The 10,990-nt window shown below is 42.6% G+C and overlaps 1 protein-coding gene across 4 annotated transcripts in view; it reads right to left on the reverse strand.

Annotated features, from left to right (window-relative positions):
• Positions 1-4,218, reverse strand: part of ARFGEF1 (ADP ribosylation factor guanine nucleotide exchange factor 1) — an 89,851-nt gene extending 85,633 nt beyond the window's left edge. For 3 of the 4 annotated variants that reach the window (XM_051768287.1, XM_051768278.1, XM_051768267.1), the window contains exon 1: positions 3,793-4,218. In XM_051768287.1, the coding sequence (XP_051624247.1) occupies positions 3,793-3,809 (17 nt within the window). In that variant the 5' untranslated portion in view covers positions 3,810-4,218. The remainder of the gene's footprint in view (positions 1-3,792) is intronic. The other variant, XM_051768297.1, reaches the window with a different exon arrangement.
• Positions 4,219-10,990: the final 6,772 nt, after the last annotated feature.

The following is a 10,990-nucleotide window of genomic DNA, read 5'->3' on the forward strand; positions in this document are numbered from 1 at the left end:
ATTAGCAGCTTTTATGCAAGCGGGGGATTATGGTTTGCTTAGCTTGGTCCTATGAAATCACCTTTCCAGGCAGAAAAATACATACTCCAGACTCTGACACAAAGCACTAGCAAGTTTTGTTCAGTTTACTAAAAACTTTATGTTCAGATGAGGATCTTTTGCCCCCCAAAACCTTTCATGGATTATGCAAACACAGCGTGTTTACAGTAAAGTTTCCTATACTGTAATATGCCTGAAAACCAATACAGAAACAGCAGTGGAGGTAACTCACTGGAAAGCAGCTTTTAAATCTAATCCTGCTGACAGCTTGCTGCCTAATGCTTTCTGCAAGTGGACAATTTTAAGGATAAACTCATTCCTTACCAAGATTAAGAGTTGTTGCTATGCAAATAAACAATATGAAGTTCTAAATTAGGTCTATTACATTAAGTGAAATGTTATGTTTTCTACACAGAGAGAATATCTTTCAGAAAAAACAACATTACATGAAAAAAAACATTAAACTCGGAGTCCACTGTTCTGTATTAATCCAGACACAATCTCGTGAATCATCAAACACAGGATACTACAAGTATCAGGCTTAATTTCATCCCTGTTAAAAAGCCAAAGAACATCTATAATTCAGGTTGCAATACTTAATTCATATTTTGCTTTCTTATCTTCTAATAGACTACAAAAATGGTCATACTAGAAGAATCTCATTTGAACACCTGCTCAGAGGTCAGACTGTCACAGTAACATACACCAGGAATGTTGCAGGCTTTTTTTTATCTATGAATTTGTAAACCAAAAATAAACAATGTATAATTGTAACACAATTAAGTGCAACAGCACAGATTTATAAGAAAATATAGGGAGATTAAAAATGACAAAAGGATATTATTAAAGATTCTTTAAAAAAAGATTCTTAAAATAAAATATTCTTAAATACTCAGTCTAGAAAGCAGAGCTGCAATTTGTTTGCCTATTGTACAGGAATACCGTATTTCTGGTCAGTGCTTGCTCATTTCTCAAATACTTCAACAGGATCTTATACAGACAATGTAAATAGTGGATTTAGGGGAAAAAAAAAGAAAATATTTCAAAAAATGAAATAAAAAAGAGCCTGGATTAGTAACAACTACTAGTTAGAATATCTGACATACTACTAATAAGCAACATTTTACTACAGACATGTAATTGGAAAAAAAAAAAGACCGTAATGGCTGAGTTTTGTATTAATCAGATAATTTCAGTGAAGACCAACCAACTAAATATTCAGACTGAAAAAAAAGGTGTTGATTTGAAGATATGTAATTACTGAAATGATTTTTCAAAGTTATCTTTTTATTTAACAACCACTAAAATAAAATCCAATAAAGCTGTAAAGTCAGACTTTGCCAGACTTAACACCAAATTGAATTTAACTCTAAATTACTATTTTACTAATGTTTTATCATTAATGTTGTTGCTCTCCAAAATAAAGCAATTTCTCAGGAATAAAAAGTCTGTACTCCTTGCTTAAGGTGGCAAAGAAGCGTCCAGTTGAAGAGGAGTCTCCAACAGATGAGGAGCTAGATGGACAGAGCACAACATGTGCATCCTACTTGCAAAACTATGAAATGCTATGAAAATCTCAGCTCAGCTTTCACAACCAGTTGCCCCACATGTGAAATAAGGATGATACCTACTTTCCTCTGAAAAGCTTTTTATAGCTAGACATGAGCACTACTCAAGAGTTACATATTGCCACTCCTGAATTAGGAGTCTATCACACACAAAACCAGACAATGGACCACACTACATTTAAAATCACCAACTATACTTTGTTGTGCCATAACTGAAAAAAGTTTATTTCACTAAGACTCTGTTAATTAAGATCACGTCTGATATTTTTCAAGTTCATGAAGCCCTCCTATATACTTAGGTAATATACACAATCTTGTATGTCTTCTTTTCTGCTTCAATGGTTTTTATATCCACATCATATTGTTTTCCTATTAAGGCCCCAATCACACGATCAGATCCATAGGAAAAGGTTTCAGTGAAGCTGTAGGACAAAAATCACTGGGATGTGTGCTTGGGGGTCTCAGTTTACAAGACATTAGATGCAGGCTGTACAGTCTAGAGGGCTTGTTTTATAATCTGTGTAAAACACTGGATGGAGCTATGCTTGGAGGGATCTGGATGATACTTAAGACAGATCAAGCTATTGAAATAAAGTACAGCAGAAACACAAGATTAATATCCATGTCTAATTCTACGGATGACATGCAGGCTGGATATAAATTTAGTTTAACAATAAAACCCCAAAAGTTTCTCTGCTGTATTTCTAAGTTGAATGCACAGTCTCATATCAACGGAACGGTCAAAGGATTACCAGTTTAATCCCACCTGCATAAATCATAAGACTACTGTTGTCACTATTCTAGTGACAAGTGAAAAATGTAAGGGAAAAACTCTTTCTGATCAATTTTAATTTTTAAAAAATAAATAGTTGAACTATGGTTATTTCTGCCCTCGATCTGTCAGGGTCTTTTACACACAAAGAAAACAAAAAGAGGATTGTTCTTTTTTGGTTGTTTTTTTTTAAGTACTATAAAAGACAAATTAATAGAATGACAAAAAAAACCAGCATGAAATTACTTATATTCATTTTTAAAACAAGCAAGTTTCAGCTTCATGTTGTCTCTTCAAACAAATCCATTTAAACAAACATTATTCCTGTACAAAGTCAAGATAATTATCTCCAAGCCCAGAAACAATTACACTAGAAAGGGAGGGGCATAATCCATTTATGTATTATTTAAATAAACCAGGTCTTTCTCCAGAAGTCTTTCAGTAAATATGTCCATATTTTGCCACACAGGTTCAAGCCCTGCCTGTAGTTGTCATGTCAGAACTGTGAAGCCCAAGCTGTCCTTTTACGCTGCCTGTTATTGGATGTGTACATGTGTTTTGTACTCTCCAGCACTGGTACTTCCCTCACGCTCCCAGACAAGGTGGTGCTGACACAGCTGCACTACAAACCCAATACCCCTCCTTCGGCCCAAGGCGGGCAAACGTTCGCACTTCTTGGGAATCCAACAACATGGGGGGCTGGACTAGATGATCTCCAGAAGTCCCTTCCAACCCCAACAATTTTGTGATCTTCCGTGGCCGCTCCAGCTCTGACATGCACGAAGGAAACCCCCTTCCCCATCAGTTGTTTCTCCACCAGAAACGACTCGGTTAAGGTTCTCCTTGGCACATCTCCCGGACCATCCTCTCCCTCTCTAGCCTTCTTTCCGGCTGCGAAGGGCCACCAGCTCCAGACGTGGCCCGGTGTCATTGTCTCTGCTCTCTGCCACCCCCGCTTCCTCACCCGTCCCTCCTCCCCCACCGCTGCCTGTCACCTGCTCCCTCCCCGCCGGCCGTCTGCTTCCAGGTCAGCTCAGCTCAGCTCCCTCTCTGCCTATTCATCCTGCGAGCGGGGAGGAGGAGGAGGACCCGCCGGGCGCTGCAGCGCCCTCGCCGCCGCTGTCAGAGCGGGGCCCTGTGCGGAGGGGCCGCTCCCGGCGATGCTCGCCCGCAGCCCAGAGCACACACACACCGCCGGGGGCCTGTGGGGCTCTGCAGCACGACACAGACCTGTGCCACGGCTCAGCCCGCAGCCTCACTTCCCCTGACCCTTCCCCGCCGGGCAGCCCCTCTGCCTCGTCCCCCCAGAGGATCCACAGCCCCCCCGCAACACTAACACACAGGGAAAGCGGCCCCCGGAGCGCACCCCGACCTCTGGCCGCCCCTTCCCTTCCCGCCCGGGCTGCGCCTCACCTAAGGCCACCTCGCATGCTTTGCGCAGCTGGGAGTGATGCGCCTTCTTCACCTCCTTGTCGGCCAGGATCTTCTCCAGGGCCCGGGTCAGAAACATGTTTTTCGTCTTCTTCCCTTCATACATGGGCGCGATCGAGCCGTGAGAAGAGGAGGAGGCGGAGGGTGGGGTGAGGAAGAGAGAGCAGGGCACCGGCCGCTCCCGCCGGGAGCGCTGCCAGGGGCCGCGGCGGGCAGGAGGGAAGGGCTCCCTCGGAGGGCGCCCCGACGCCCGCTCGGCGGCTCCCCCGGGGGAGGCTGGAGTGGGCCCGGGCAGCGCCGACAGCCAAACCCCGCGGCTGAGGGAGGACGAAGCCTTCTCCTCCCTTCTCCTCCCCCGCCCCTGCTGCGTGTGTGCGCGGACGGCGCCCGTCAGTCCCCGAGCCGCCCCCGGCCCGCGCCCGCCTCCATCAGCACCGGCGGCAGCAGCAGCGGCGGCGGCGGCGGCCGCAGCAACAACCTGCCCTCGCCATGTTGGAAGGAAGCGACGTCAGGGCCGCAGCCGGAGCGGGAGGAAGCGGCGGCCGTGTCCCGGGAGGGAGGGCGGGCGGAGGGAAGCGAGAGGGCGGGGGGCACTCGCCTTCTGCCCGCCCCGCGGCCGCGCTACAGGTGGAGCGGACCCGCGGGAGGCAGCGGAGAGGGCGGCACGGGGATGGCTGCTGCCACCGGGGAGCTGGATGAGGAGGAGGGGCAGGACTTCCCTTCCGGGCCACCAGCGCCAGGAGGAGGGGGAGAAGGAGGAGGAGGAAGAAGGTTCCCCCGGGATGCGACACCTTCCCCTGAAGGGCGGACTCCTCTGGGACTAGGGCAAGGGGTGTCCCTCGGAGAGGAGCTGTCGTCCTTCCCCGGCCGCCGCCTCCCGTGACGAGAAGCGCCCAGGGCTCCGGCTCCCGGGGGCAGCGGGCGGGGAGCAGCCCCCGCCCCCACGGGAGGGAGGAGCGCCTTGGGTTGCGGGACGCGTCCGGGCTTCCCGGGGCGTTCCTTCAGCCGCCTCCAACTCGCAGGGTTTGGGCTTCGCCTCCGCCTCGTCCTGTGGCCGCCTGCCCGCCCCCGTCCTCGGCCGGGGATGAGCGCTGCACCTGCGGGTTCGCATGGTGCCCTTTTCTTATCGCCTGCATCCTCTGCCTTTAAAATGCTGTCATCCGGCGTTTTTTCCCATTGCACGTGCACTAGGAATACAAAGAAAAACAAACAAACAAACAAAAAAAAATCAAAAAGCCAAAACAACAACACACCCTTCACTTACAAGTAAACAGTGCCTTTTGTGATTTGTTACTTTAATAAATCGTCGGAAATTTTTGTAAAATTATGGAGGGGGGATGTTGTTATATTTTGGTTTGGGTGTTTTTTTTGCTTACGTTCTTTGGCCCTTTTCCCTCCCCGAGAGTGAAAGGGTAATCTCTTCATCCTTGGTTTGGAGCCCAGAAAAGCTCAGATTGATGCTGACTAGCTGCAAAAACATCATAAGGGCCAGCTTTTGCACTCAGAGGTGGTACACCAGTATTTAAAAGTAGAATTTGGCACTAACTGAAGCCAGCTCTGGTTTGGAAAATTTTTACCTGATTAAAAAAAAATAATTGGAAATGGAAGGACAGAATTTCTACATATAACTTTTAGTCAGAGTGGGACACAGCTAATAGCATCAGTGTGCAGAAAGCAGAGATGGTTGTGGAAACCGGAGGCCATCTCTGACCTTGGAGAACAGAGAGCTAGCACACAGGAAAAAGGTTATCCCCAACTAACTTTCCCAGTCTGTTCTCTATTCCTGTGGTCCTGCTGCATCAGTCTTCCTGCATTAGTCCCAATCCCTTCCTTATCAAGAATTTGAGATAGTCTGTCCAGGCTGTCATGCCTCCATGCTAAGGCCTTGCAAGCAAATCAGCCAGTTCATTTGAGCACCTGTTTCTTGGTCTACAGTGGAGCAGTTGTAGCTGCATTAGTAAAAGTACAGTAATCCCAGCCTCCTAATGAAGAGGCAGCTAATGTTGCTCAGTGTGGCTTTAACCAGTTTCCCAAACGAAAAATTACTTGTGTCAAAATGACTTGCTGCCTCATAGGTACCTATATTTGGACTTTTTAAGGAATACCCTGGCACAGGGAATTCTGCTAAAGCTATAGCTGAATGGTAGGCCCAAATGTTAGAGCAAAATGCTTGTTCTGCTGAAATTACTTGATTTGTACCAGTGGCTTTTCTGGTAACTATCAGAACCCTCAGGCTATTTTACTAGCCAAATGATAAACAATACGGAAAATATTAAGAGGAAAATATGTGAATTTAGCATTGTAACAGCTTTGTGAGAGAGTTAGAAGTCACATCACCAAGCACATTGATTCCTGAAAAAAAATACACAAGTTTTTAAAATTACCGTATTCAGATTGCATTGGTTTATTCAAAATACTGTGTCTTCAGCAGCACAATTGCTAAGCATAATGGAATTATTTCTACTAATTTATTTAGTGAAAACATTTTGCTTGTTGGTTAAATATCAAATTTTTTTTGAGTATATATGCAAGTTCAGAAATGCAGATGTCAAAATAACTGGTCTTTCAAAGCTGTGCACTAGTGACTACGTGGCAGGAGTAAGAATTTCCTTGGAATTATTGCTGGTGGTTTTGCACAAACCACTTGAGTCCAAATTTCCTTAGCCAAGTCTGAGCTTGCAAGTGTTATTTAGTAAATGGAGTTTGCTATTGATTTTCACAGTCTATTTAGCAGAAATAGACTTGCAATATCATGAAGACAATGGGTATCTGTACATAAAGAGCACTGAGCACTGCAGTTATCTGTTTTGTTCATATTAATGTCTGTTTTCATGTTCTGTACATAAGGTAGTTTTACATGTAAAATATGTTTTAGTTGAGCGTACAAAATTGCTGCTGAAGCATCAAACTACTGGAGAAAAAGACCTGTCAAATAGAGACTCAGTTTCATGTCTATTAATCCTGCTCTAATATGAATAGATTAAACCGCTTGTTTTGGTTTGGGTATTTTTTAATGTGGTTTGAATCTTCAGTTTCTGTTCTCAGGTTCAAACAACTGCTGCTCTCTTGACTCAGTTTATAGCTTGGCACAACTGGGTATCTACATGCTAATCACAAGGTAATCACTATCCAAACCTCACAGCAGTGTGGAGCCCGTACTGAAGGACTGCATCTGAAATTACACAGGAAGATCTTATAAATCCCCTGTCCAATAGGTCAGCATCCAATTTCCTTCCAAGAGTTGAGTCAATAAGGATGGAAATCACAGGGCAACTATGATATAAGCATTGGAGATAAAAAGACAGTCCCATGTTCTCATTTAGAGCAAAGATATGAATGGTGATCAGCTTGACTGCTGGGTCCCAATGCTTTGAATAGTCAGTTGTTATGACAGCTCGATGTACTAGGTGAGTCAGGTATTAAAATAATGTTTGGTCAATTATAAGAAAAATCATGGGTCTTTAAGGAAGCATTTTGAGGGCAGATTTTGTTACAGAGACTTATAGGCCACAAGGAACATGTTTAACTCTTTGCTGATTACTTTAAAAGCTAGTGGTTTATGTTTAGTGAAAGGAGAATAAGAAAACTTACAAGAAAGAGAAGGTGAAGATTTAGAATATTTATCTTACATGGATTCTTAACTAAAGATAGAATTATAGAATCATTCGATTCTATAGAAATGACCTTTAAGATCATTGAGTCCAACTGTAAACCCAGCACTGCCGAGTCCATTACTAAACTGTCCCTAGGTGCCACATTTTAAATAAATACAGATCTTTGCTTTACTAGTAATTGGCATCAGTAAATGTCTGACCCAAGGACTGTAATCCTCACAGCTGCAGAGATCCCTATTCAGTTGCTGGTGAAATTCTGAAGGCGTGGAAAAGGAGTGGTAATTGTTTTTTCTGCTCAAACCACTAAGTGTGCTGGGAGTACATATGAAATATTATAGTTGTCCAATCAAACCTGAGAAATGTTTTGTGGCCAACAAAAAAGAAACATGTTGGTATACATGTGCTAAAGCACAAAAGTATTACTGATTTTTGGAGCCTTTACATGTAAACATAGAGCAGCATGAGAGAAAAATTGTATTTGAGAAACACTGCAAAAATTATCGTCTAGTACGTTTTTATTTATAAGTTAATTGGAATATTGCAAAAGCCATTTATATTGTTTCATATATTTAAACCGTGGGTGTTAGATACTTGTTTAGTAAAAAACTGTAGAGAACTTTCCCTGTGATAGGGAACAATTAGCACCTGCTTCTGATGGGTTTATGTACCACAATTGTATGTAGTGCTTGTTTGAAAATGCTGAAAAACTAGGACTTTTAAGCCTTTGCTTAAAAGTCACATGGGCAGTAAAAGGGTATAGTAAAAGTGCAATCTCATGCTTGGAACAATCTGATGATTTTCAGCTGTTCAGCCTCCCAAAGGGAACTCTTTCACCTATATGAGCTCTCACCCCCTTTATTGTGTTGGTCCAGTTGTGCAACTGTGCAATCTGTGGTCCAGCCAAAAATCAGCCTTATAAGAAAGTTAGTTTTCAGTGCGATCAGGGAATTGATCAGACTTACCTGCATATTCAGTAAATCTTACAAAAGAAAGGGAGCAGGGAATGTAGGTGATGAGGAGGACTGGTCTGCTGCTCATGGTGGTACTGTCTTCTTAAATCATCTTGATGAGCTTTGAAACAGCACAGTAGTGTTAGACTGTGATCACTTTAAGCTAGAATAAGACAGAACTACCACTAAAGGATACAATCCTTCCTACTCCTACCTGTATGTTTCTTGCTTCCTTGGTCAGTGTCAGCATTTGCATTGCATGTTGTGAAATATGTGATGAATTATATTCAGAATGTAATTAGATTGAAATTAACCTGACAAGAAACAGACTATTTTTTAATCCAGATATATTCCATACCCTGATTCATCAGGCAACCCCACAGATGTTTGTGTTAGCTCAAGAGTGAGGATAGCACAAGAACAGGAACAAGAAATTGGGTAACAGGAGGGCGGGTTAGCTTTTCTTTTTTGCAACAGTATCGGTTTATGTCAACTTTAAGCATTGTTTAAACTACTACTTTTAATATAACTTTTCTTGAGTATTTCCATTGTGCAAGAGACCACTCAGCCCTGTCTCTGTGTGTAACCCCATATATAGGTGGGATGGGTCAAAAGGACCAGTGTATTCATGCCAGTGTATGTGAACCTCTAGTTATGGTGGCTCAGCTGTCACCTTCTTTAGTTGCAGAATAATGCTTTGCATCTGTTCCTGTTCTGTTTTCGTGCACCAGATGCAGATAATCAGTGCGTGATGGATCAGAGTCCAGATGGATTTGACAGATGGGAACCTGGAACAGGAGAGAAGCTGTGATTATAGTCTGCAACTGCAGGCACCTTGGTGGAGAAGGTTCTAAGTCTCTTACTGAAAGCATAAGATTTAACAGGTCTGCTGGTGATGCTTGGTCATGTAATACTGAGGTACAAAAGAGGCATTTCTCTCTGTCCCTTTGTGGACTTCTAGATATGTCACCCTAGTAAAAATAAGTGAACCATAATTCAGAATATTCACTGTATCCGTTATGCAAAGGAGCATAGTCTGTCAACCAAACTGCAAGAGATACACTCACCATAAGTGTACTTTAATATTTTTAGTGGGGTTCTTTGTTATTGTTTTTTTTGGTGTTTTTTTTTTACATAAATTCAGGAGCAGAATACAAGAAGTCTGTTTGTTCATAGAGTGAATATTCTAACAGGTTGCAGTATATCCACTGCTGCACTGAAAGAACGAAAAAGCAAATTTCTATTAGCAGAGGGAATATTCATCAGTAAGTAATTCCTAGGTTGGTTCCACCAAACATTTGTATGAAAGCATATGACACTCTGGAGTGACCGGTAATGAAATAAACATCCATCATTGTGAGGGGGCTCTTTCAATATGACAAATTTATTCCTTAAAGCTAAAAAATACAGAGTCTTGCTGTATTGAAATACATTTCCAATACTACAGTTAAGTGAGGATACATAATCCTAGCAAAGCATGCTTTTTGTCAGGCTATGACATATAGGAGAAATGTCAGAGAGCAGTGAAGATAAAAATCCCACCTCTTGTGGTTGATGGAATAAAGCTCTGAATTGTGTCTGGAAACTGTGGAGGATATCAAAGGCTCATGACTGTAGCTTGCATGTAGGTAGTGGAAGTTATACTGCTGCATTTTCTGAAATGTGATTCCTCTTTGCTAGGTCTTTTTTCTGTGGGAATACATTTTCTTCTAGCCTACCTACAGGAGTTTTCAACTTCTTTCTTCAGCATCTTGCTCCTGCTAATAGATAAATAATTCAGTTTCCAGCTTCCATGGCACCTCAGCGTACTGTTCCCTTATACCGCGAATGAAGAGGGAATATGAGTATCCATCTTTAAGACAGAATGAAATACATTTTTAAAAATTTGTCATGTAGGGTTTTTAAAAAAGCTTCTTAAGTAGTTTTACAAACTTAGGGACCTGATTATGGATGTATCAGCCATAACTGTCTAAAAATGTGATTTTCTGAGGTCCTCTGTTGGAGAAGAGTGTTTCTTTTGGGGAACGCAGAAATGAATAGTGCTTCTTCAGCCTGAACCAGGAACCTGCTATACCGTTGTTGTATGTGAGGCTATGCAAATGCAAAGGTAAATCCAAGCCAGTACTGTGACTCCTTCATAATGGCAAATATTTCTGTCTCTAAATGCCAAGAACATAAAGCTCTGGCAATTTCCTGAGAGCCTTTACACTGCAAAAGAAGACATTTGGAGAATGTATGGCAAAGCTAGCAATAAGATCCACTGATTTATTGCTTCTCCCAGCCAATTCCAGCAGATAAAATTGCTAAGAAACTATAATTGGATTTTAAGGAGAAACTATTGAAGGGGGGGAAGCCACAACATGATTGCCCTTTTTCCTGGGAGGTGCCATCACTACCATTATGGCTTTCCTAGTTTTCTCTGTGGATGTGAGCCTGGTTAATTAGTTATCTCACCAAACATCTGTAATAGGAAGAACTACCATAGCGTATGCTTATCCTGCATTCTTAATCTTCAGTTTCAGTTTAAAAAATGGGAATATTCTGACTTGTGACAAATAAGAAAAGTAACAAATTTACTGAAAATGATGACTGTCCTACCTTAATATCCTAACTTCA

The sequence above is a fragment of the Manacus candei genome, unplaced genomic scaffold (genome assembly GCF_025592945.1).
Source record: "Manacus candei isolate 608988 ecotype Guabito, Panama unplaced genomic scaffold, ASM2559294v1 h1tg000008l, whole genome shotgun sequence".
Lineage (NCBI taxonomy): Eukaryota > Metazoa > Chordata > Aves > Passeriformes > Pipridae > Manacus > Manacus candei.